Here is a 26,467-nt window from a genome sequence, read left to right as displayed (position 1 = left end):
GATGCCACTAAATTCCATACTTAAAAACATTAAAAATCAAATACTTTCTTACTTTTCCTCAAATATTTTCCCAAAACTTTTCTTTGAGTAAAAGTAAGAAAATACTAGATTTTTAATGTTTGGAGTAAAAATTATGACATATACTTCATATACTTTTATACTTTTTCAAAGTAAAAACACTCATAAGGTAGAGTTACTTAAAAAATGTATTTGAGGACTGTCCACCTCTGAAAACCGGCGATGTGAAATGAATGGACATAAAACTTATATTCATAAATATAAAGCACTAAGATATGGGATTTTTTATTTTCTATTTCTTTAAATAACTATTTTTAGAAATTATTTTCTCAGTATTTTTCAGTATTGAATGAAATTTACATGTAATAATAATCAACATTTTTATAGCCTGGCAGCTATCCCGGATAATCTTTTTCTTTTTTTCTCCAAGCTTGTTGCAATGCATTGTGGGTTAGTCTTCTCTGTGAAGGATGTTGTGTCCTCTTATTTGCATTTACAGTATAAATTGATGACATGTTTAGCCATAGAACAAACAGCGACTTCGAAACGTTAAACAGTTATTAATCTGTCAATAAGCAGACATAGGAGTTAAACATCACCGTAGAGCAGCAGCCTCTGTGCAGACAGATAAAACATGGTGTCAGATGTGTTGTAGGAGCTTTTGAAACCAAGCCTGTAATAGGAGATACATCACCTCAGATGCATCAGAACACAACTTTAAAACCGCTGATGTTGTGCTGTCGCTGCAGAATATGTCAGAGCAGTCGTAGGATCTAAAGCAACATTCCACACTTTATGCGTCTAAATAGGGAGATGCTTACTTTGGCGTGGAATTCTCTTATCCTCCATGTATGGAGGTAGACACCGTTATGAAGAAGGGATGAGACGGTTGAAGTATAAGACGGGTGAGGAGAAAGAGACAGGCTGGAAATGGTTGAGGCACATGAGGATACAGGTGAGACAGGTGCAAAGAGAGATCAGAACTGGATAGTGAATTACAAGATTGCCAACGCTCACTAAAATATGACCTCCCTCATATGTATGTATGTTTCAGAGAGTGATCACTATCCTTACAGGTGTGTTTACAGAAAGAAAACAGCTGCAAATGAGCCAACGACAAGGAAGCGTTTGTCTGAGTATCGACACCCGCATCCCACAATTCCATTACCTCATGCAGAACGCAATAAGCAGAGAGCAGTCTGGAAACCGTTGCCAGGGCACCATCAGCACTGTTGCTGTTGCTGATGTGCAATAGATTTACATTGAGCTGTTGAATTTGGAGCTTCCAGGAAAGAATAGTGAGAGAAAATGTCACAATATGTAACAAATAGATGTCGTTCAGATTAAATTAGTTTCTTTGCGAATTTGTCACATCTTGTATGTGTGTTATCATGAAGACAGGTTGAAAAGCCCGAAAAGCACATCACAAATGACAGGTTAATAATCTGCATCAGACTCCTCCGCCCTACTCAGACACATTCAAGCATAAATTATGAGCATCTTATTTACAAATCCAGCTTGTCATTATGGCTCTGTATTTTCTTTGCAACACGCACGCACACTTAATCAAAGCTTCTTTGTTCATCATCTCATTCATCCCTAGCAAAAGAAAATTGCCGCACTGATTACTGAACTATTAAAGTCTTTGTCTAAGCGCACACACACACACGCACGCACGCACACACACACACACACACACATAGACAGATATGGTAAGACAATAATAGAAAATAATTTCTCAAATCCTGATATGCAGTAAGTTTGTGTTTGCATCTAATAAATGTATTTAACAATATTTTATTCAAATTCTGAAGTCCAGCATAAAACAATAGAAGTCAATGGAAAGTCATGCCAAATGTGTGTTTGTGTCTTGTGGCTGTTTATAAAGAATCCTTGACTGTTGCTACAGCAATCAGACCTCTCCGTGCGACATCCACACTCACCGTGTAAATAATCAGCCCTGTTTTTAGGGCTTAGCACATCTTTGTTCTATCACTTTTAAAATGTCACCACGACACTCTTGTTGCTATGGGCAACCACATGCTCAAGGGCTCTGGATTAGCCCACACTATCACATCTGATCACATCTGCACGGTCACACCTGTCGCACCTGTCCGGCTCGGAGACTCTGGGTAGGGTGATGAAATGCCGCGGGCTGGGAATATTATATCGTGTTATTTGAGTAAATAAGTCCTATCCAACATCTCACTGCTTTGTGAACACCCCCCACATTTATCTGTCTTTAGTGTCTTCTCATGTTTTCTTCATGTCATTTCATTTTTTTCTTCTCCACACCCAGCTCTGTTATTAGCTGATGGTAAGTTTGAGTGTGAGTGTACACAGTTTTTGTGTGTTGGTGGTGTGTGTGTGGAAGTTAATCTGCACAGCGCAATTTACACTTGACAATTTACTCGAACAATACCAATTAAAAATTAAATTCTACTATTATTTACTTACTTCTTTGTTGTTCTAAACCAATATGCTGTTATTTTTCTGTGGAAAACAAAGATTTTTGAAGGAAATACAGTTTATATACAATAAGAATTTATAGGACTATAGGGGTTAAACACCATAAAGAACCATAGTATTAGTATTTAGTATGACTTGTGAGGTATATTCTTAGCCTTTTGAGACCATGTGCATAACAACATATGGGTTTGGAACAATATTTTATTGCGGGTTTGCGTGTATACCTTTCCTGTTTTAAAACTCACTAAATTGGGATATTTGGTTTTGTTCATGAAATACGAGCAAAACAAACCTCTGTACTCATTCATAAAAACATTCTTAAAGATGAGGTACCTATACAGTAGCATACTTCATATCTTCAAAGAGTGTTTTGTTTGATCAAATTTATAAAAGACAGAAACAGCTGTGCGAAAAAGACGAGCTCTTGGAGGTGTGCAGGGGGTTGGAACTACAGCACGAGCATACAATACATCATCGCATTGATTCGCTATAAGTTCATGTTGTTTACATTATGCACGTACACGCCGATTGCCAACAAATCACAGACATATGACTTAGTTTGACTTACCGCGTGCGGTTCATGTCCGGCATCTTTTAGCGCTGGAACCGCTCCATCTATCAGTTTCAAACGATCTCCAAATCCAGCGTTATATCCCCCGTTTATATAACATTCATCACCAAAGTGCAATGAGCAAACAAACACAGCTAAACTTCTGTCAACCGAGTGAAGCGGCATTGATGGGAGTGCTCTTTCTCACGCTGGCTGGTTGACGCGTGGGTGTGCTCTTTTGCTCGCTGGATGACGCGTGGGCATGCTTTTCCAGGAGAATTGTCCAATAAGGGACTAAGAAACCTTGTTAAGAAATGGTAATGTTCGAAAAAAACTTTCAGAAACCTGTACGAACCCTGGCGGAGTGAATCGAGCACAGAAATACTATGTCATACGTTCAACTCGTTTTTTGACAAGTTGACCATGTTAAGCTTGAGAAGCCAGCACGTTTAACAGTGTAAAGAAGTCAGAATGCATGAAATAGCATGTTACCTCCACTTTAACATTATAATATTGTATTTATCAAGAATGATTTTACAAACTATTTACATATACATTTGTTCTGCTTGTGTTTCATGCATGAGTAAATTTACATGAATTCATATGAAATTATATGATCACTTCTCTCTTGATCTTATTCAGATATCCCTGACAGGAAGTTGTCATCTGAGGAAGAGGAAGCGAGAAGAATAGCAGAGATGGGGAAGCCTGTATTGGGCGAGCATCCAAAGATAGAAATCATCATCGAGGAGTCATATGAGTTTAAGGTGCCGGCGGTTAAGAAGACAGACATCTAATGTCACTGCAGTCTTATGGCTGGAATACACTACGAGACTTTTGCTCAGATTTTTGCCCAGATTTTCAATCTGGAGTTGTTGCAGAAAGTCTGCACCAGTCTGCAGATTTTATCATGTATTGTTTTCTATGCAAACGTTCAAAAAGTCTGCAAGTGTATTATGTCTAGTTTTTTAAAAATCTGTTCAGATTTTAAAAGTCTTGTAGTGTATTCCAGCCTTTAGGTGTTATTAAAAAGACTTTTACACTTACTTTCTAGTGTTATAATAATGTTTTTTTTCCTGTGTGATTGCTGTAGAGTACAGTAGATAAGCTTATTAAGAAGACTAACTTGGCTTTGGTCGTGGGCACAAATTCCTGGAGAGAACAATTCATGGAGGCTATAACTGTCAGTGCAGGTGATTACCAACACTAAACAACACCGAAAACTCAACAGATCACTGTGCATCACAGAAAAGAGATCTGTTCAACATGCTAGCTAAAACAATAATACCATACCATACACTGCAAAACACAATAAATCACCATTGAGCACAAGACTACACAAAATCTACACAACATCACAACTGTAGAAAAGTAAGTGTTTGGTTTATCACCAAAACAGAAATTCCACTAAAAGTGATAGTTCATCCAAAACAGAAAATTCTGTCATCATTTACTTTTATCATATCCTTTTGTTATTTCAAACCTGTATGACTTTCTTCTGCAGAACACAAAAGAAGAAATGTTGAAGAATGTTGGTAGCGGAACAACGGCAGTACCCATTGACTTGCATTGGTTTTATGTCCATACAGTGGAAGTGAATGGGTACCGACATTCGGTTACGAACATTCTTTAAAATATCTTCTTTTGTGTTCTGCGGAAGGAGGAAGGTATAGTAAAAAGTACTATATTTAAATCAGGTACAATACAAGTTTTCTCTATAATATCGACAACATTTGATGGGTCACGTTAATTACCACAAACAGTAACCATGGTTACAGCAGCATAATTACAATGAAAGTAAACCAGACCAATGTTCTCTAAGGTTTAAAAGCTAGTGCTTGCGTTAATTATTCAGCTAAATTTCATTTATAAATTGAGCTGTATGTTCTCTGAATTGTCTTTTTAGAAGTGAAAACTTTTTTTTATAAACTTTTTAATAACATTTATCAACTGTGTTACATCATTGCTTTCTGGTGTGTACATTTTGAGCACTGTCAAAATGTTACCAGCTTATTGACCTAAATGTAAAGCTGGCTCTGTTCAGTTGTTTAATGTGGGTGATAAACAATACTAAAATTATTTATTTTATCTTCCAATCTTCTTTCTGTTTTGTTATTCCCACTTTTTTTCCCTTTCCATCCCTCTTTCTTTCTCACTTATATCAGGAGATGAGGAAGAGGATGAGGGAGGAGAAGAGCGGCTGCCATCTTGTTTTGACTATGTCATGCACTTCCTGACTGTGTTCTGGAAGGTTCTGTTCGCCTGTGTCCCGCCCACGGACTACTGGAATGGTTGGGCATGTTTTTTTGTTTCCATAATCATCATCGGTCTTTTGACGGCTGTGATTGGGGACCTGGCCAGTCATTTTGGCTGCACTATTGGCCTGAAGGACTCTGTCACTGCTGTGGTGTTTGTAGCCTTGGGAACATCTGTCCCCGGTGAGTGTATGCTTTTATTTGCCTTGTTATTGTTTTATATACATCAACTCACAGTTTTGGTTGAGTTTTTTTGCTTTCTGCCATAATTTAGATTTGTATGTTTGTTTTCTACCCTATTGTCCTTCACCAGTTTTTGCTTCTATTCAACTTAAAAATAAGAAACAAAGCGGGTTTGTTGTCATCTCCAATACACATTCAGTTTACCAACCTTACAAGTGCTTAATTTGTCTCTCTCTCATTTCAGATACCTTTGCCAGTAAAGTTGCAGCTGTGCAGGACACATACGCAGATGCATCCATCGGTAACGTGACCGGCAGCAATGCCGTGAACGTTTTCCTGGGAATCGGGGTGGCATGGTCGGTGGCCGCCATCTACTGGCACATGCAGGGTCGTGCGTTTGAGGTGCAGGCAGGTTCCCTGGCATTTTCTGTCACTCTCTACACCATCTTTGCCTTCTTGGCGGTGAGCGTCCTGCTGTACAGGCGCAGGCCTCACATCGGCGGAGAGCTGGGGGGCCCACGTGGGCACCGCATCCTCACCTCGCTCTTTTTCTTCAGCCTGTGGTTTCTCTACATCCTCTTTTCCAGTCTGGAGGCTTACTGTCATATAGAGGGCTTCTGAAGAGAAGAGTTGGGGCGGGCTAGGAAGGGTTTGTGGAGAAATGGAGAGAGAGACGGACGCAAGCAAACTTAAGCTCACACACGACAGAAAAAATGCTACGGACTGATTCAAACGGTTGCTACGGTTTTATCAGTAAAGGAATTGTGGTACGGAGGAAGAGGAGATTCGTCCTTCAGATCTCTTCATCCTGAGGATAATTGAAAGTGTAAGTGTAAAGCATTCGATCTGAGCTCCCTTAGGGGTGGGACAGTCTTAACCTGGAGTCTGAGCTTTTCACAGTCTATATTTTTCTCAACACATGCTGAGAATGACTTTTTTCTAATGAAGTATTTTGGGAAAAAAAGACACAAAAAAACCAACAAAAAGAAGAAAAGATTCAAAGGACTATTTTCAGATCTGCTTCCAGGATAAGAAATAATATTTCAAGAGAAACATGATATATATAACTACGTGAAATCTGTTATCGAATGACATTTGAAGGACCCATAAAGTTTATTTATTTTTTCGTTGTTTAGTTTGGTACAGTAAGAACTGACACAGAGCTCCCGGCCTGCATCGTCAGGCCAATGTTCCAGCGATGGAGAGTAGCAGAACGAAAGCTTGGATAAATGGAGAGTTGAACATGAACAATGGCTGAACACTGCATTTTCTCCCTGATATTCCTGTATGGATATAATCTGCTTCCATATATTTTCTGTACTTTTGTGTATTTCCTGCCAAGTGTTATTATTTAGGGACTTCAGAGCGCAAGAAAAAAACAGGCTACGTGGAAAAAAGAGGCCTTTTGCGCTTGGAAGAGCTACACTCACATCCAAGCAAATCACTAGTGTATTTTCTGATAACACCGTGGAGGAGATCACACTGCATCTGCTATAACATGTTGTTTTTAATCTGTTAGTGTTTTAGGTGTCATTAAGGAAACATAAAGCATCCCAAAGAGTTTTCCTACATAGACCCACCTCACCCAGAGAGTCCTCCAGTATAGAATTACATAGCCATTATACCAAGAGTTCCCTACATGTGCATCTAAACAGTGTCTGAAGTGTCAGTGATGATGGTGGTGAGTTTTAGTCAGTGGGGCCTTTGATTCAGTGTGGTTTGTAATATTTACAAGCTGGATCTAAAATTACAAATGAGAAGAAATTATGGGAAAATTAAAATGTTAAAAATTAAAGTGTTGACTTACTCGCAAGTGGTAACTTTAATACATAAACGCAACAATACTTTGCTATATAAAAAGAATAATATTTAGTAGGGCTGTCAAACGATTTATCGTGATTAATTGCATCCATAATAAAGGTTTGTGTTTACATAATATATGTCTGTATACTGTGCATATGAAGTTTGTATTTATAAACACAAAAACACACATACATGTATATATATTATATTTAGGTTTATTTATTTATATTTACCAATTATTGAAATTAAATATAAATGTTTGTTCATTTTGATATTTTTCTTAAATATATGCATGTACAGTATGTTTACAAATACAAAATTAATATGCACAGTACACAGACATATGTAAACAAAAACTTTTATTCTGGATGCGATTCATTACGATGAATCGTTTGACAGCCCTAATATTTAGTCATGGACATTAGCAGCGATTCAAATCAAAGACATAGAAATGACGTACTAAGGAAAGTATCTTTCACAGTTTGTGAATCTTTGAGCAACTTTCGTGTCAATGGAAAATTTACCACCAAAAGTTGAACTTGGATGCTAGTTTTCTAAAAAGGATTTTATCTAGAACATGTATGATGACACACATGAAATATTCCTCACATCCAGGCTAAACTGAAGCTATGAGGAACAAAATCACATTGTGTCTTAAGGCACGTTCACACCAAGAGCGATAATTATGATAGCATATGCACCAACAGACTATAACTTACGTTTATTTTAAGCTCTTGCAATGTAGTTTGACATTTTAAATGTGTGAGCCCTTTAAATTTGATCATTGTCTGTTAGCTAAAAACAAACGTTGCTCTGTTTAGTATAGGCTCTGATATTTTTTATTTATTACATTTGAATTGATTTGTAAACGTTTTTGTTATCGTTATCATCCTTGGTGTGAACAAGCTTTCATTTATGTTTATGTGACTTGTGCAGTTTTGCTAAAAGACAGAAATTGGACTATTTTATATTTATATTATGCTGCGAGTGACACAATGATTTGCATTGTTTCATACTAATACGCAAGGAGAAAAAGGCTAAATAATGCAGGTTTGGCCAAACATTAATTTTCGACCCTGTTTACAAGCCTTGAAATGGAACAAGCTGACAAACAACTAAAGAGTCTTCTGTGATTTTGTTCAACCTGTCGAGGAGAGTTTTTGAGTTTCATGGAGCAGTAGAAAGATATCGTCCGAAGAGAAATGGTTTTGGGCAGAGGTGCAACGCGTCAGCTTATTGTAAATCGGTTTTAGGAGTGGTCATCAATTCGTCCGACTGACTAAAGAGTTTTTGTGCCTATTTTTGCTGTGGTGAGCTGAACAGGACGATGCGGGTGGGGTTTCTGCATTATCAGGGGAAGTGATGTCAGAAAAAAATAATTGGTTAGGATGGCCAATAACACGCGGAGCCCAGAACCAAAGAACAGAACCATAGGCTGCCTCCCTGAAGCTGCAGTGGTTCTCTGGGCCACTGGGGGGCTACAGGTCCTCTCCACCTTTATGTTAATAGAACTCACGCGTTTTGTGTGTAAGTGTGCGTGTGGGTATATGCTGGTGTGTGTTACAATAAATATTTATCACCTCTTCACAAATAGAGGCCAAATCAGTTGTATCCTGTTCACCAGTATTAAAGATGAACTGCACCTGCAGCGAACATGTAGTTAATTTTAATATGTTTACATTCATGTGCAGCTGTGTGTGTTTTTGAGAGAGAATGAGATGTTCTCCAACCAAATGCAGATGTATCCACAACCATTGCTTGAGCTGACTAAGTGCTTCCTACTCAAGGTTCATCCTTGTGTTTTGATGTAATGGTTTAAAACATACAAGAACCACTTGCTAAATGACACAGAAACACATATATTTTCATGTATTTGCTTTTCGTGTACATATGGCACTGCTAAATCCACACATCACATGACGTCTATCTTTCTCTTTGTACAGAAGCTGAAGTGTGTTTTAGCTGTACAAATGCTTTTTAATTCATACACATATACACTTCATAAGCTGTTCTATGTAACCACTAGTTGGCAGGAGAAACAATACAGAGACAGTGGAGTTCAAAAGTTCAGTAGTCCACGTCGAAATACTGTGATGTCAAATAAGAAAAATTTAAGAATCAGTATTTCTAGGTCACTAGATATATCGATTATGTTAACTAAAAGTATTTTCACTAGTGGCCTCAAGCTTTTCGACCCCATGCACTGTATGTTTCTTGAAGATAAATATCAGTATGCAATTGCACAGCATTCAGCCGTTTTCTGCCAGTTTGTGTGGTCGAATGTGTTCTGCATGAGAAGTAAATCTACATCACATCTAATAATGAATTCAGTGGTGCTTACGTGCATTACGTGCTTACATGCATTGCCAAGAGTGTTTGTGTGTATTGTTTTTGGTAGCAGTATTATCAACCTCATTGTCCAAAACACACTTTCAGCTTACGATCAGTCACTTGCGCTGGACTAAGCGTGTCTTGGAACTAGTGGTGCAACAGTGCATTGTTCTTGTTACTGCTTGGGTCAACTCGCACACACATTTTAGCTTAGGAGTGCTGATGCCTGGCGAGGGCTCTTTTTAAATAGGTGTGGTGAGATCGTTGAGCATGGCGGACAGCTGCACACCCCCTTCCCACCAGCTTTGAGCTTTTCTACTGCCAACTAACACTTCCATGTTTAGATGCAGGTGAACTGGTTTTAAAAGAGATTTCAGATGATGTCACTTATAACTCAAGTCACTTAAGTCTTACGGATGTATCAGGGGTCAGACTCTCTTTCTCACGCACACACAAACACTCCTCTTCAGCCTGACGATGAAGCAGATGGCGATTACGTTCATCTATTGTTGTTTTCTTTCTGACTTTGTTTTTTACTTTTCTCTCACACACACACACACATACACAGACACAAAGGAAGTCATGTTTTACTTTCAGGGAATTATGCATGAAATTTACCTTAATTTAATTCATTTATGTCCGCTGATTTATTTATTTTGAATTCTTTTGGTCAACAGAAAAATAAAAAATATATATTTGAAAAATCCCTCTGATATCAGCTGTGATAAATGTTGTGTGATGGATGTACCTGTGTTTACAAAAGTCTTGTGTTTTGTAGCAAAACCATATTTATCATGGGTTCGCTATTGTAACCATAGTTTAACCATGGTATTTACAGTTAAACTGTGGTAATACAAATGGTAATCATTGACAAAAACACGGTTTCTATACTTTTACTATAGTAAAACCACGGTTTATGGGGTTACACGTGTTTATCAGCAGTCAATTAGCACAATGTATTCACAATGAGAACATTTTCTCCTGACGTGTTTTTCGACGTGCTAAGAAAATCTATTTACCGTGTTTACCACAGTGTAAAATACAAATATTTTTTCCACCTAAATTTACCCTTTAGAGCTCTATGTAATGCGCTCGTGCGCTGTCCCGCTCCTGTGGTGCTGAACTCATTCTACCGCATTTACTGTGAAAGAGATTTAATGGGCGGGTCTTCGAGACGAAAATACATGATTGACGCACCACTGCGCCAATCAAAACACAAGAATCAGGCATTCGTTGACACGTTAAACCGCTGGAATCATGTGCTGGGAGGGGGACGAGTGCTGCCTCAGAGGCGGGCGAGGGGTACGGGACAATGTTGTAGCCAATTAAAGCAAAAAGTGCCTTATGTTCGGGACCGAAAGATCTTTTAACGAGCCCGAGCGGTCCTGTTTATGATATGAGGTGGGCAGCGGGTCTGGTGAACGGTGAGGCGAGAGGGTGTTTGAATTGATTGCGGTTTCTCTGCTGCAGCTTTGCGCCCGGACTTGAGCTCTGCGGCAGGTGAGGTGCTGAACCGTCGCCCCTATGGATCGGCACCATGGATGCTTTCAATTTCTCCTTTAGCAGCAGCGGCCCGGACAGTAAAGAGGGTGATGAAGGCGCGGAGCCCTCCGTCCAAGCATGGACGCGTATCCCCGGGCATGGCCCTGCAGCGGCGGCGACTCCGTCTGGAGCCGGATACTGGACCGCCGTGTTTGATTACGATGCCACCGCCGAGGACGAGCTCAGTCTGCAGAAGGGGGATCGGGTAGAGGTGTTGTCCAAAGACTCGCTGGTGTCAGGCGATGAGGGGTGGTGGACAGGTATGATCGAGGACCGCGTCGGTATTTTCCCCAGTAACTACGTGAGCAGCGGTAACGGCATCTCAGAGAAGATTCGGGACACGCCGGAGGACTACTCCGATTATTCGGTGCCTCAGTTACACTGTAAGTAACTGGGCGAGTGGTAAATAATTTATTTAAATAAAAAACATCATGTGAGTTCACCCAGATTAGGATATTGTTACTTTAAACATTTGTGTCTTTGTTAATTTGTTTGTTTTTTCTTCTGAGATGGGTTCAGAAAATCAACCTGATCTGCAGTTAATTGCTCCCTGTCAGAGCTGAGGGTTAAAATTATGAAGCAGCTGCTTCATACAAAATGAATGCGCATGTCAACATACAAAACTTATGTCTTTAGGAATATCTCTGCTTGTTTCTAACTGCAGTCTGTAAAATAGCTGGTATTAGCTGGTTGACCAGCTGGTAAATTGTTTGTTGTTGGTCTAAGATGACCTGGTAAAAATCAGCCAATATGTTGCAAAACAGCTTCGTTCTTAAACTGGATTTTCCAGCAGGGAAAGAAACTCCCAAAAATTCCTATACAGTCTTATCAAATGCACAAACACACACACACGTTTCTCAAATGCATCCACAGTCAACAGCTACAATGTTTCATAGCATCAGTTTTGCAGAATCATCCAGCTGCCGGCATTTTGGTTCAGAGCTGTAGAGCACTGGAGCAACATTGTGTGTCTGATGCTTTTCTTGAGGCATCTTGCTGGTTAATGTACAGTATGGATGTGAGCTTAACCTTGTCCTTATTGTTTTTGTCTGAATGCAATTTCTTGTTCTGTGTGTTCATGAAGGGTCAGCGTGGCTGCTTTGTTTTTCATTCACTGTTGTGCATCTCTCTCGCTCTCTGTTATCAATTGTCCTGTGTGGTCCTGTGTTTCTTGATGTGTGGTGGTGGTCGTCTGTTTTTTTCTGGATGGCTGCTGGCCTACTTTTTATCATGTGGTTCTTGCCAACTGCAATATTAATAAGAGACACAGTGGCCCAGACACACCGTCATTATACGAGCAGTGGAGAGGAGAGGAGAGAAGCTCACATGCGTCACTGACTTAGTGCTTTCCATTTTCCTTTTCTTCAACATCCATCATTCCACATGATCAGATTCCTTCTCACTTCCTTATTGTGTTACATACGCACCCCTACTCACAATTTCCCATTCTTATGTGTTAAAACATATTTACATGAGGTTAAACAAGCCACATCTCTGTGGGACTGTGTTAAATCTGTTCTCTCTCTTTCCATGCAGTGCTCCAGATAGATTTCAGTGAGTTGGCTTTGGAGGAAATGATCGGAGTTGGAGGTTTTGGTAAAGTGTACCGTGCCATTTGGAAAGGCCAGGAGGTTGCAGTGAAAGCAGCCCGCCGGGACCCTGACGAGGACGCGTCACAGACGCTGGAAAGCGTCCGTCAGGAGGCCAAGCTCTTCGCCATGTTGAAACACCCTAACATCATGGGCCTTCTGGGCATGTGTCTGCAGGAACCAAACCTCTGTCTGGTCATGGAGTACGCCCGTGGTGGGCCGCTCAACCGGGCACTGGCTGGGAAACGTATCCCTCCGCACACGCTTGTGGACTGGGCTGTACAGATTGCACGTGCCATGCTCTACCTGCACTGCCAGGCCATTGTACCTGTCATCCACAGAGACCTGAAGTCTAGCAACAGTAAGCGATTTGTCACTGTTAATCGACCCTATCACATTTGCTTCACAGGCTGCTTTTGCGAAATGCAGTTTTCATAGATAATCATAGAAAATATCTGTCATCTTTTAGTAATTGGTGCATTTGTATTTGTCAAAAGTAGCTGCACTATTAATAGACTTGAAAAAGGAAAAATACGAGGAAAGACTAAATCATAATATTGAATGTAAAATAAGTCAGAGAGTTACAATTTCCCCCGTCATGGAAACAATGCATGTGGAAGTGTTTTCTATTTATTTATTTAAAGGGATAGTTCACCCAAAAATGAAATTTCTTTCATCATTTACTCACCCTCAGATTGTTCCAAACCTGTATGCATTTCTTTGTTCTGCTAAACACAAAGGAAGATTTTTGGAAGAATGTCAGTCACCGAGCAGATATTTATTTTCCCTAATATGGCAGTAATTGGGGGATGATATCTGCTCGGTTGCTGAAATTCTTCCAAATATCTTCCTTTGTGTTTAGCAGAACAAAGAAATGTATACACGTTTGCATTGTTTGGAACAATCTGAGGGTGAGTAAATGATGAGAGAATTTTCATTTTTGGGTGAACTATCACGATAATGCCTGTCTCATGCATTGGCACTTTGAGTGAGTAAGTGGGTTGTTATTCTGTGTTTAGCAGTTGACTTGTCTGATTGAATCTTATAAACCCAAAGCCTATTACAGAGGATTTGCCATCACCTTCACTCCTTGCCATTTGATTGGCTCGTTTAAACATCATCTGGTCTCTTATAGGCCACCTACATATTAATAACACAAGACCTTTAAGATCGTTTGATGTTGTTGTTTTGATGTTGTCTATTTCTAATTTCTTTTTCTTTTGTTCTTATTCTTTTTACAGTATATATACACTCACATTTTTAATACATTTTATTGCTGTTTTATTGTTTCTTAAAATCTGAAGTTGTATATGTGATCTTAAATCATTTGTATTTTAAAGATACGTCTTATTTCTCTTTGTCAATCATTTTATGTAAAGCACTTTGAATTGCCCTTGTGTATGAAATGTGCTACATAAATAAACTTGCCTTCCCTTGCCTAAAGACACGTTCCCAAAGCTCTGGTTGGAAAGCAAAGTCAGCTAATTTTGACATCACACACACAAATAAAAAATCAACACGCTAACACACACACTAACATATGCCAACTCACAGACTCACAGCCAGGCTGTTTTCTGTCAAAAATAATTTGTAGGAGTAAATTCATTTTGGGATTGCTACAAATTGCAATCAACCAATCTTTGGAAATGATTGATGAGGTTTTTCTCGCATGCAGCTCCAAAACCCAGCTCACCAGACAGAATTAAACCAGCAGGGGGATCTGTGTATACTTTTTTTTGCAATAAGGGGTTTGATCAGTCCAGCAAAATCTTTGTACACAGTCCCTAAACACAGTTGCCTTAAATAGACGAGACTTGTTTACTTTGTTGTTTTAGCTTTACACATGGAAATCATAGCATCTGTTCCAGCCTGTACTTACTCTGCTTCTCTTTATTTGCATGTTCGTTTGGATTTTAACCTTCTCTCCCTTTATATCTCCTTTTCCTGGTTTTCACTTGCTCCTTCATTGCTGGATCTAATTTTTGATATACTAACTATAGTTGAAGAGTTCAGATGCAAAACCCTCTAAAAGCCACTTCTGTCAAAAATGAGAAATATCTGGTATTGCTAAAATTAAATGTAGGAGCCTGATAATTTTTTTTAATTTTAAACAAAAAGACATCTGACGGATTTAGAGGGTTTTGCATCTGAACTCTTCATTTCATAATTTTAATATCACAATATAATGTAATTTTTTGACACACCACAGTTGCATACACTCAGCTGTTATTGTCTTTAACTCCACAGTTCTGATTCTGGAGCGGGTGGAGAATGATGATCTGAGCAACAAAACTCTAAAGGTGACTGATTTCGGTTTGGCTCGAGAGTGGCATCGGACCACGAAGATGAGCGCGGCGGGGACGTATGCCTGGATGGCTCCTGAGGTCATCAGGTCCTCGACTTTCTCCAAGGGTAGTGACGTCTGGAGGTGAGAATGAAGAAATGTGTGTGCTTTGCCTGCCTAAAAATACCAAAGTCCTTTGACTTTGTGTTGTTTGTACACTAGAGGGTGCACACATTATTGATTTGAACTGAAGTTAGAATGTCATTTTTGTCTTTAATTAAAAAAATGGCCTTCCCAGAACTGTTTGCTTTCCTATATTCTTCAAAATATCTTCTTTTGTGTTCAACAGAACAAAAAAAGATACAATTTTTTTCTACTATGGTAGTGAATGATGTCCCAGAACTGAAAATTGCTAACATTCTTCCAAATATTTATACAGGTTAGGAACAACTTGAGGGAGATTAAATTATGAGAGAATTTTTTTATGTTACATTTATAATTCTTATGTCGTTGTTTCTCTTGTATGTTTACGGATGGTGATTTCTTTGTCTTTTTGTCAGCCAGTTGGCCGCTGCAGCACAGATTTTACATCAGAAAGAATAAAGCCTAAGCTCACTTTGAAGTGTTAATAGAGGGAGCATTTGTTTACTTTGGAGCACAGTACCTGTCATGTGTTTCGTAGTGTTTGTGTTACTGTCACTGTCTGTTTTCTGTTATTTCTGGCACAAATAATGTTGACAGCTTTTGGTTGTCAGTAAAGTTTTGTTTAAACTCCAAACTCTCTGTCTCTTTCTCTCAGTTACGGAGTTTTGTTGTGGGAACTGCTAACAGGAGAAGTGCCATTTCGTGGCATTGATAGCCTGGCGGTAGCTTACGGTGTGGCCATGAATAAACTGGCGCTGCCAATCCCCTCCACCTGCCCTGAGCCATTTGCAAGGCTAATGGAAGGCAAGAAAACCATTTATTTTCAGTGTTGTGCAAGTTCAATATATTTGTTTAGTTGAATGGAATACTTCATCCCCCAATCTCCATGTCAAAATGTTTTGCTGGCACTCTGTTTAGCTGACAGGCTGTCTGCTGTTTGTATGTTCATCTGCTGTAGACTGTTGGAATGTGGACCCTCATGCACGACCTCCTTTCACCAGTATTCTGGATCAGCTGACAACTATTGAGGAGTCTGGATTCTTTGAAATGCCAGCAGAATCCTTCCAATCCCTGCAGGATGACTGGAAGCTGGAGGTTCAGGAGATGTTTGACCAACTCAGAGCCAAAGAAAAGGTCTCTGCATCCCCACAAGATTGTATTATTACTATATGTGACCCTGGATGACAAAACCAGTCTTATGGGTCAATTTTTCGAAATCACATGAAAAGCTGAATAAACAAGCTTTCTATTGGTGTATGGTTTATTAGGGTAGGACAATATCTGACAGAGATACAACCGTTTAAAACTCTGGAATCTGAGGGTGCAAAAAATTTAAATATTGAGAAAATTGCCTTTGAAGTTGTTAATTAGAGGCACTGTAGCAGGCCATCCACTCACAAAAATAAAGTTTTTATATATTTAGGGTAGGAAATTTACCAAATATCTTCATGGAACGTGATCTTTACTTAATATCCTAATGACTTTTGGCATAAAAGAAAAATCGATAATTTTGACCCATACCATGTATTTTTGGCTTTTACTAAAAATGTTGCCGTGCTACTCAAGATTGGTTTTGTGATCCAGGGTCACATATAACGATAAATAAAATCATTAATTCTACTTCTTTTAGAAGTAGAGTTAGGGTTAATTGCTAACAATTAGCTTTTTATAGAAACGTTTTCTTTATTGTCTAACTACAGCTAAGCAAAATTTGTTTAAACACTAAAATAGAACATCAAGTATATTTGCGATCAATTCAATGTTAAACTCACTGCTATAGTGGTGCCAAACTACTTAATGGGCAAATGTGTTTTGCATTCTTCATCAATGGACATTTGCCATAAGTGATTAAATTTATCAGATTATTTATATTACACAGAGCAAATTGATGGCTAAGTAGGATCTTCTCTCTCTTTAGGAGTTAAGATCCTGGGAGGAAGAACTGAGTCGTGCCGCTCTACAGCAGAAGTACCAGGAAGAGGCTTTACGGCGGCGTGAGCAGGAATTGGCGGAGAGAGAAATTCACATCCTGGAGCGAGAGCTCAACGTCATCATTCACCAGCTGTACCAGGAGAAACCTCGTGTCCAACACCGGCATGGAAAGTTTCGGCGCAGTCGGCTTAAACTGCGTGATGGGAATCGTATCAGCCTGCCGTCCGGTTAGTATTTTACAGGAAGCATTATCCCTACACTATGCCATAGAATGACCTTTATTATCTAAATGGTTCCATTAAGAACCTTCGCCACTTGAAGAACCTTGAAGAACCTCTCTTCTTCACAAAAGGTTCTTTGTGGTGAAAGAAGGTTCTTCAGATTATAAAGAAAAAGATGGTTCTTTAGAGAACCTTTGATTGAATGGTCCTTTGTGGTACCCAAAATAGTTATTCTATGGCATCGCTGTGAAGAAGCTTTTTAAACACCTTTATTTTTAAGAGTGTAACTAAAATGGAACCTCCTAAGTGACGGAATGGTACCACTGGTTTTGGTCTCAATAAGACATGACCAGCTATTTTTCCCTCTCAGTGCATTATGGGATTGCCTTTGGCCAAAACAAAGTATCTTAAAAGACAATAATTGATGCTTACTGTTTGCAAAATATTATGTTATATATTTTATTTTAGGATTATTGCATTTTATTAGGATTATTGCATTTTTGTGTCTGCATATGAGTGTGTATAATGGCTTGTGCATAAGTTCTTTTATAAAAGTATGTGTGTATATGTTTCAGATTTTCAGCATAAGATCACAGTACAGGCGTCTCCATCTTTAGACAGGAGGTGGAGCTTCCTGGGTAGTAACTCCACCCCTCCTAATAGCCCCCCTGTTTTGCCACGCCTCCGAGCAATCCAGTGTAAGTATGTTTGTGTAGCTGATTGATTCTGCATATACAGTACATGTGCATATACTGTGTCAATACAATATCCATACGTTATCAAAAACGAGATCCTAATAGAACATCCCTCATGACGACAGTGACCCCTGGGGTTGGAGGTCAACCTTGGGGTCGTAATACTGCATTCCAGTATGATGAAGAAGAGGAGAGAAAATGCTCACGGAAAAAAGTGAGAACGCAACGAGAACACAGTGCTGATGAAAGGTGTGTGTGTGTGTGTGTGTGTCTTCACATAATATAATCTTCAACAAATATGTTTACACTTGCATACAGTATGTGTACACTGTGTGCGTGTGTCTGTGTCACAGTTTAAGGACACCTAAAGAGGGCAGTCGGCAGCGTTCTTGCAGTGCCCCAAACCTGCGCCGGTCCCCCAGACATAGTCCCGCTGTACCCGGAGTGTCCAGCCTGGCAGAGATGGGTAAAATTCTCTTTAAGCCACACAATAACAGTCACACAGTTTGTCATCACACATGCATCACAATCCATGGCTATAACCACCACACTGAGGCATTATGTTGGACATTATACTGATGTAATGTTTTCATTATCGTACCACCTTTAACAACTTAAACTAGTTTAACATGTAATGAATTTGAACAAAAACAAAATTACAAACATTACACAGATATCATTTTCATTTTAGTGTTATCAACAAAGCAGATAAACAAGCATAAACTACAAACAACTGTAGCCTGTACCTGAGCTCGGGGTGGGTGATGATGCAACATTGTGAAATCTCTCTGCCCCCCTCGACTGTCTCTCTGTAGAAAATGAAGACTGCTGCTTTCCATCCGAGTCAGCTGACTCGCCCGGCCAATCATACCTCTGCATCCCGTTCCACAGGGATGGACCCGCTGCCGACAGTTACTGCATGGAGAGCGGCACGGCTGGTGCGGCCCCTGACGTATCACCTAGTTATACACGACGGAGCCCGAGTGGGAACCGCAAAACGGAGCTGGTGTTGTTAGGCTGCGGTGCGGCTTTGGCTGCCGTGGCTTTAGGCCATAACCTATTGGAACTTGTGCGTGTGGAGGAAAGCGTGCGCCCGCGATGGGAAGGGCTGTTTCACCGTACTGGCAGTCAGAGTCGCGGTGCCAGCCCACCCACACGCAAACTTTTCAAACGGGAAAGCCCCCGTCGACCGCCGCCTCTGCCCTCTTCCCTCACACTGCTGTCTCTCTCGTCTGTCTCTGACTGTAACTCAACCCGGTCTCTCCTTCAGTCTGACAGCGAAGAGCTACTTGTGCTCCGCCCACCTACCCCACATGCCCCACCAACTGTACAGACTCCGCCTCCTCTGAACCCACTGGTTAACACCCACCTGGAGAGCTTCAAGCGTCATCCTCGACAGTCTCTCACGCCTACACACGTGCCCTCTGCACCCAGTGCCACCTGCAAGCTTCATCGCACACCTTCAGATGGCGCAATAAAGACAGCATGCCCATCTGCTTATAACAACCATAATTACAACCCAACCACGCCCTCCAAAACATTGCAGGAGCACTCAGGTGAGAAACTTAGTCAGGGTGAATCTCATATTTAAAGGGATAGTTCACCCAAAAATGAAAATTGTTGCATCATTTACTCATACTTATGCCTTGTGTCATTCCAAACCTGTATGTCTTTTTTCCTCTGTGAAACACAAAAGAAGATATTTCGAGAAATGTCTCGGTAGACTATTCAGTATCCATACTGAATAGTCAATGGGATCCAATGTTGTTTGGTTACAAACAACAAATATCTTCTTTTGTGTTCTGTAAAAGTAAGTCATTCATATTTAATAATGATAAGTAAATTTACATTTTTGGGTGAACTGTCTTCTTAATATTAATATTAATATGCAATACATATTATTAGTATTTTTAAAAAACCATCACTTGTATGACACCAAGCTGTAACTTTGTGTCTTTTGTGATGCCCATCTGTAGTGAGTCCAAGGAATCTAAGCGAGGACCCCACAGAAGTGCCCCGTTTGCCTGACCCTAATTTAATATTTCCACCTACGCCACGTCGGCGCTTCCAACCTGAGCGGCCCAAGACTCTTGATTTCATGGCTAGGCCCCGCCCTTGTCCCCGAGTACGCTGTGGATCCCAGTGGGGTGAATCCCCTGCTCATACCTCCAGCACTGAAACCCCATCCACTGTGGAGTTTGGAGGAGCTGTGGCCGTCCTGCCTACTCCAATGCAACAACCAACCCCCTGTTCCCCTTGGGTGAATGACAGCCTTTTGGACCAACAGGATGAGGGACAGTGCAAGGATGGGACACGACCTCTCTCATCGGATCGTAATTTAACCCGAGACTCACCTTATAGAGTGCGGCCAGGGTTCTGTTCTTGATTTCAGTCTGAGAGAGTCATAACTTAAATAAAGTGATGGTTAGTGTGAATTACAAATTCAGATCATGAGTTTAGCATGTAGGCAATAAGTTCAGACAGATTTATCCAAATGACATCTATTGCTGATTGCAAGGGTATAAGAACAAATGTACACTACATTTGGATGGTTTTACAGAACTGATTTTTTGATTTTTAATAAGGGAGAATTATCCAGCATAAACCAAAGGTAATTGGTTTTTGCATAATTCAGATGCCGTTCAGGTTCAAACTGTGTCTATTTTATTAAGAGAAGGTTTTCAGTAACACCTCCAAACACACATACACTCCTGGGGTCCAAAGTAAGAGTCGCTTCTTCAAGCTATTCCTCAGTCAAACGAAACTCACCACCAAGCATAATAAGCTATTACGATCCAGTTGCTCCTTTAATAACCGGACTGATTTCTGAGTCCTTTAGAAATGTACAGGGTTTGCAGCTTTTATCTTGCAGTACATTAATCAAGAGAATTTTTTATTTGCAAACCTGTTTATTATTGGTATTGACTGCATAAGCTGTCCTGTTGCACTGTATTAATATTCTGTTTGTATGTGCACTCGTCTGCATGTTTATGGTAGGGTTAGATTCCTGAACATATAGCGTTGGACTAGCTGATAAACACTGGACAGTTATTTTCTGCCTCAACTCTTTGAGTGTTCAGGTTTTATTTGTCATACATGGACGAGATTGTACACCGTTAGAAGTGCTTTTTTCAGGTTTCATGAATGTACAGTTCTGTCAGATCTCTCATATTCATACCATTCAGAAGCACTGATTATTCTGTGATTTTTAGCATGAAGCACACGATTCAGTCATTCACAACAAAAGAAAGCTAAGACTTCACTCTCCAAACCTCAGTCACTAGTACTGTATACGAGGAAATATTTTTAACAGTGCTGGTAGAATTCATTGGCTCTAAATGGCAACTTTACAATAGTCTTCCAGTTTTGGGGCATCTACACTATGTGTGTGTGCGTGTGTGTCATGATGAATGTATGTTATGTGGAATCTTTTTGTGTTACATTCCTTTTGAGATTGTTATTGCATATTTACATTTATTTTAATAGTAGCTTTTGTGCAATATTTGTAATACGTTTTCATATGCACATTAATTCACTAAATCTTTTTATTAAGTTATTTTTGTATGTTTTTCACATTATGTTTTTGTAATTTATCATGGAACTGATGATGAGAAGTGTGTTGTCTGGCTTTCTGAACATGCTCAAACACGCAGAAGTGTACATTCTTTTGCCCACGCTCACGTGTCTAGATTGAGGTTTAAGGTTTTGTCCGCTGTCTCTCTACCCTTAATCTTTCATCTCATGTTCTGGAAGAAGTTCCTTTAGAGCCAAAACAACATTTAGAGCCAAAACACAGAGTTGCTTGTGTCTGTATTCCATTTTCTGTCACTTTAAGCAACACTTCACACAAAAATAATAATTCTGTCCCCATTTACATTTAAAGTGATAGTTCACCCAAAATTGAAAATGCTGTCATCATTTACTCACCCGCTTGTCATTCCAAACCTTTATGACTTCGCTTCTTCCGCAGAACACAAAAGAAGATATTTTGAAGAAAGTTGGTAACCGAACAGCACCGGACCCCATTCACTTCTGCTGTATGGACACAAAAACAATGCAAGTGAATGGGGTCCAGGTAACAACATTTTTCAAAATATCTTCTTTTGTGTTTCTATGGAAGAAAGAAAGTCATACAGTTTTGAAATGACAAAAGAGTGAGTAAATAATGACAGTTTTAATTATTGGGTGAACTATCCCTGTAAGTCTCTTTATGTAAAAGTTATTGTATGACTTTTATGATGCTTTTGAATTACTTCAGTTTTGTTCAGTTTCCGTTTAACAAATCTGACCAGCCCAGTTTTAACAATAATTCCTTTGGTGTTCCACAGAAGAAAGTCATGTTGTTGTTTTGAACAACGTGAAGGTGAATAAATGATGATGGAATTTTCATGTGTAGTGAACTTTCTGCAGCGTTGACTGAGCATCAAGGAATTCTCCCTATAGTTTTCCTCTTCTGGCTTGTGTAGCCAACATCAAGAGCATCTATTGTCATTCACATTGGCACGGTCACTTCTGTTTTGGAGATTTGTATTTGGGGTTCAGAACCTGCTGCTATGAAATTTGTACTTGCACATGAGCACATTAGACTTATGTAAGAGCTCAATTAAAGCCCTGAAATGCTGAAATGTGGTGTTTTATGACTGACCATCCTTCAACTCTAACAAAATAATGTGCAAATATAATGTATTTGTGAGTTTGTATTGTGAGCAACCTCATTGAACTCATTGATGTTACTCCATATTTAACACAATCTGTAAATCCTGCTGTTTTCAAGAGGTTTTCATTCCTCCGTTACGCACAATTGTGTCCGGCTGCTTTAAAGCCAGCATGTCTACCACACCAATCCCATCTGTCTCTTAGGATGATTTCCATGGAACCTCACCATAGCAACCAAAACGGCACACTAAATTGTACTATTTTGTCCAATCGTGCTGCTTAGCTACAAGTGAAACCCAGTAACCAGTTGAGTAGAGAAATAAAGCAGATGAAAAATAAAGCAGACATCATTTAAAAAGTTAATTTTAAGAGACCATTAAGTACAAGTCACAGCACAATCAAAAAACAAACACTCCGGAATATAACAATGCTCACAGTTTATTTACTCCTACATGCTTTTGTATATGTGTGAAAGTGCTAGATTCACATGCTCATAAACCTCCACTGTGTGTATGTGTCGGTACACCGAAGTTCACATTATGCTTGTCAGATCTTTCCCACTGCGATGTGAATGTGGGTGTAAAGTGATGCGTAGGTTTGATATAATCAGTGCTGGCAACATTTTCAACTTAATTGCACTTCAAATGAAGCAGCATCATGTGTTAATAGAAAAACTGAAGTGACATCTGTTCACACGTTGGCAGTTTCTAATCTCTAATTCAGAATTTCTGATAAAAACAGTTGTCACGGTCTAAAAATAATAATATAAGAGAACACTATGGGAACTACAAAATAATCTGCTTATGTTCTGTGGAGCACAACTTTTTAGACCCCAATCACCTCATAAGATCTGTAATGAAACACAGTGACATAAAGCGCACCTCTTGATAGCAATAATCGCTATACTTCAAAAAGTATAATAAATGGCATTGAGTTGTCTTAAGATCTCCACTCGGATCTCCTTCAGCACACTTGATTCAGCTCTTCAGTCTGAGCCAGAGAAGATTTCTGACAGGACGACAGCTGACACAGGTGTGTTGATCTTCACCGGAATAGTATCCCATGAAATACCAAACCTCGTCCATAGAGAGTGCAATGAGGGAAGTGTGGGGTGTCTGCAGTGGAAAGCTATTAAAGCAACAGCTGTTTATGGAACTTCACATTTCTCTCTCTGGGCGTTTCGACGAATTTTCATTTCCGTCAGCTGAATGTAGCGGATAACATTCGTGTCTGTCTCACAAAAACACGAATAGGAAACAGCTGTTTTAACACAGAAAATGCAGACAGGATGTGTAGTGACAGAGTAATCTCTTCAGTTTTATGAGTACAGTACATTTAGATTTGAGATTGTCTACAAATGTCTAAACTGACTGACCTGTGGGCTGTTGTTTGTGTGACTCCTTTAGGTAGTGCAGGGCTTTTTGAAAGTCTCCCAGGTGATAATATGCCACACCAGAGCGATACAAAGCTTTGAAGTTCTCCCCCTCCTTTCTCAAAACCTTCAGGCAGTATTCTTTGACTCGTTCATAATTCACTAGCTCCATCTGCAACAGACAAGCTACACACACATGCACACATAATAAATTATGGTGATCTGATTTACATTCACATTGTAGGTTTTGTAGTACGAAAATTCATGTATATAACTAGATGTATATAGTCTGTGAGGCATCAAAATCTAAGGTATGATGTAACAACCCATGGCATGATCCATGACGTCATTCTGCATGCAGAGCATGAGATATTCACAATCCCACAGCTTGATTAAATTCAAAGCTTTTGCCACATATTTAGTAGGCCTATTGGGGAAAACAATCGTTTAAGATTTTGTCATTAAAAAGCCCAATATTGGTCGATCATTAATTTGAATATTAGGGGAACCCCTTCAATGGTGGTTATAGCCCCGTTAACACTTAACAAGTGACACGCGTAAAATTCAATTCAATTGAGTACACTGTTATGATAATACATAATGTACTTTCGCACCTGCTAGGCTGTTGTAGCACTCAAGCTCCGCGTTCTCCACCGCACCTTTCTGCTCTTCCGTCAGGCTGGACTTGCTGATGCTGGTCAGGATGCTGGACGGAGACTTGCTGGTGTCCGGGTCCCCCAGCACGCGACAGAGACCCTTCATTTCCAGCAGCGCGCGGTGGTACTTTCCGATGGCCTCGCGGTATTTCTTATCCTTGTAGCACTGTGTGCCTTGCGACTTAAAGTCCAGGGCACGTTTGACCAGTTCCGCGGGCTCGTTTTGGTTTTTTACCATCGAACCGCTCTGAGGAGGCGCGTGCGGCTGGTAGCGCCCGTCTCCGCGGCTCCAGCCACCGGGAGGCTGCACGACGCACTGTGGCGGACCGGTGGAGTTTGAGCCGATCGACGTGATGTTTCCCTTGCGGATCATTCCTTCAAACCTACCTTGTTCCACACTCATTCCACTGATCGAACTATCGGGATGCGTTCCCCTAAAACAAATGATAGGCGTCTGTTACTCGTTCACGTTTTGAGCGGCTGTTCCACCCTCTAAGATGGATTCCCCGACGGTTCACACAACACTGTGAAAATAGTCTTTCCCCCACCTTTTTTCAGCGGAATTGACAGTGCTCGACACGTCTCGTTCTTACCAAACGACTCAAACTAGAGTGAGCGTGAGCATCAGTGCGCGCGCTCGCGCTGCCCTTAAGAAATGCGGTCATCGCGGATGGAGCGCGATAACCGGTCTGTCAGCCCCCCTGCGCGAGGTCCCGTTTCCATTGGAATCCAGATGAGCCCAACTCAGCCGTTAACAAATGTATTTCACTTGCTCAAATGATGATCTCGTGTGACCTGTTTTTTGCCCCGGAATACAAAAAAAACAGCAGCTGTCAGACAACGAAAGGCTATTTAAAAACACTTTAATGTCTCCTTCCTTTTGATCCTCCCTTGGTTCAGAAGATCTGTTCTTCTCCTCTCTTTCATTATGCCCGCAGTGTCAGCCCACGTGTTTAACTGCTTAATAAATGTAATTTTCTTTTCATTTATTTCTTTGCAAAACGTTTAGATTTTTTCCCACAGGTGTGTGCTCAAAATGCAAGTGTGTTGGAAATTAAATGGTTCTGGTACGGCCGTAGTGTAGTGCGTCTGGGTGTGTCGTGATTGCGGTAATTCGTGCCGGGCGGGGAGTTCTGCTTTGACCAGTTTTATTTTTTCACATACAAAAACACGAAGAGCCTACTTACAAATCATTCATCAGATTTACGAATTTATTCAATAAACGTCAGATTTTTCACATAGCCTAAACAACTAAGTGAAAGTTTGAAGGGTACCCTTATACATTTTTGTAGAAAAGTGCATCTTATTCTCTGTAGTTAAGTAGTCAGATCTACCTTTGGGGCGCTACATTCGCTGAGTTTGTACATATAGATCATAACAACTGGCTTGCTATAGGTGCTCCTCTATACCGCCATCTCTTGATAGGTTAAAGCATTTTGGCATTTGGATGTGTTGGATTTTGAATATTCCTACGCCACACTGCACTAAAATCTTGAAAAGGATTCTGCCTGCAGGGATATTTGTCCCATCTAATGAATTGTTCTCTGTGTTTTAATTTTTTTAACTTAGGTTACTTGATGGCATTCTTGTTAAAAGAAAATATAAAAAGGCTAACTGAACTCTTTCAAATATTGAATATTACTGTTTGTATGTTAGTGAAAACATTCGAACACAAGCAAAATAGAGGACAGCTTTCTGAGGGGATGTCTTAATATGGAAAGCAATATAATTTAATGCAATATTAAAACGCCCAATCTGTAAGCAGTT

The 26,467-nt window shown here is 40.0% G+C and overlaps 3 protein-coding genes across 9 annotated transcripts in view; 2 read left to right on the top strand and 1 right to left on the bottom strand.

Moving 5' to 3' along the window:
• slc8a3 (solute carrier family 8 member 3) overlaps positions 1–10,309 on the top strand; it is a 36,604-nt gene extending 26,295 nt beyond the window's left edge. For 4 of the 5 annotated variants that reach the window (XM_057342006.1, XM_057342003.1, XM_057342005.1 and 1 more), the window contains 4 exons: positions 3,680–3,804; positions 4,131–4,230; positions 5,203–5,475; positions 5,720–10,309. In XM_057342006.1, coding sequence (XP_057197989.1) covers positions 3,680–3,804; positions 4,131–4,230; positions 5,203–5,475; positions 5,720–6,096 — 875 coding nt within the window. In that variant the 3' untranslated portion in view covers positions 6,097–10,309. The remainder of the gene's footprint in view (positions 1–3,679; positions 3,805–4,130; positions 4,231–5,202; positions 5,476–5,719) is intronic. The other variant, XM_057342008.1, reaches the window with a different exon arrangement.
• Positions 10,310–10,855: 546 nt separating this feature from the next.
• Positions 10,856–20,414, top strand: map3k9 (mitogen-activated protein kinase kinase kinase 9). The gene is made up of 11 exons (XM_057341998.1): positions 10,856–11,534; positions 12,688–13,101; positions 14,988–15,168; positions 15,824–15,972; positions 16,127–16,302; positions 17,087–17,327; positions 17,897–18,019; positions 18,142–18,265; positions 18,370–18,482; positions 18,832–19,572; positions 19,993–20,414. The coding sequence occupies exons 1-11, from the start codon at positions 11,147–11,149 to the stop codon at positions 20,400–20,402; spliced, it is 3,060 nt and encodes a 1,019-aa protein (XP_057197981.1). The 5' UTR covers positions 10,856–11,146; the 3' UTR covers positions 20,403–20,414.
• An 88-nt stretch (positions 20,415–20,502) lies between these two features.
• LOC130559108 (tetratricopeptide repeat protein 9A) lies at positions 20,503–26,008 on the bottom strand. 3 transcript variants are annotated; one of them, XM_057342001.1, is made up of 3 exons: positions 24,659–26,008; positions 24,048–24,230; positions 20,503–22,051 (listed from the first exon to the last, which is right to left on the bottom strand). In XM_057342001.1, exons 1-3 carry the CDS (start codon positions 25,101–25,103, stop codon positions 21,951–21,953), a joined length of 729 nt encoding a protein of 242 aa, XP_057197984.1. In that variant the 5' UTR covers positions 25,104–26,008; the 3' UTR covers positions 20,503–21,950. The 3 variants fall into 3 exon arrangements, with proteins under 3 accessions (XP_057197984.1, XP_057197983.1, XP_057197985.1); XM_057342000.1 differs by lacking the exon at positions 20,503–22,051 and adding an exon at positions 22,080–23,932 and having other exon boundaries at positions 24,659–25,997; XM_057342002.1 differs by lacking the exon at positions 20,503–22,051 and adding an exon at positions 22,084–23,902 and having other exon boundaries at positions 24,659–25,854.
• Between the last annotated feature and the right edge of the window lie 459 nt (positions 26,009–26,467).

Source organism: Triplophysa rosa, linkage group LG9 (assembly GCF_024868665.1).
Source record: "Triplophysa rosa linkage group LG9, Trosa_1v2, whole genome shotgun sequence".
Taxonomy (NCBI): Eukaryota; Metazoa; Chordata; class Actinopteri; order Cypriniformes; family Nemacheilidae; genus Triplophysa; species Triplophysa rosa.
This window is presented reverse-complemented; position numbering and strand designations above follow the sequence as displayed.

Bases quoted from the DNA above. Each gene is read 5' to 3' on its own strand.
- map3k9 (XM_057341998.1), top strand. From the start codon at position 11,147: ATGGATGCTTTCAATTTCTCCTTTAGCAGCAGCGGCCCGGACAGTAAA. The intron at 13,102-14,987 runs GTAAGCGATTTG...TTAACTCCACAG, and splicing joins AGACCTGAAGTCTAGCAACA to TTCTGATTCTGGAGCGGGTG. The intron at 18,483-18,831 runs GTAAAATTCTCT...GTCTCTCTGTAG, and splicing joins GTCCAGCCTGGCAGAGATGG to AAAATGAAGACTGCTGCTTT.
- LOC130559108 (XM_057342000.1), bottom strand. From the start codon at position 25,103: ATGAGTGTGGAACAAGGTAGGTTTGAAGGAATGATCCGCAAGGGAAAC. The intron at 24,231-24,658 runs GTGCGAAAGTAC...ATGTGTGTGTAG, and splicing joins GTGCTACAACAGCCTAGCAG to CTTGTCTGTTGCAGATGGAG. The intron at 23,933-24,047 runs GTCAGTCAGTTT...GTGTTAAAACAG, and splicing joins ACACAAACAACAGCCCACAG to CTGTTTCCTATTCGTGTTTT.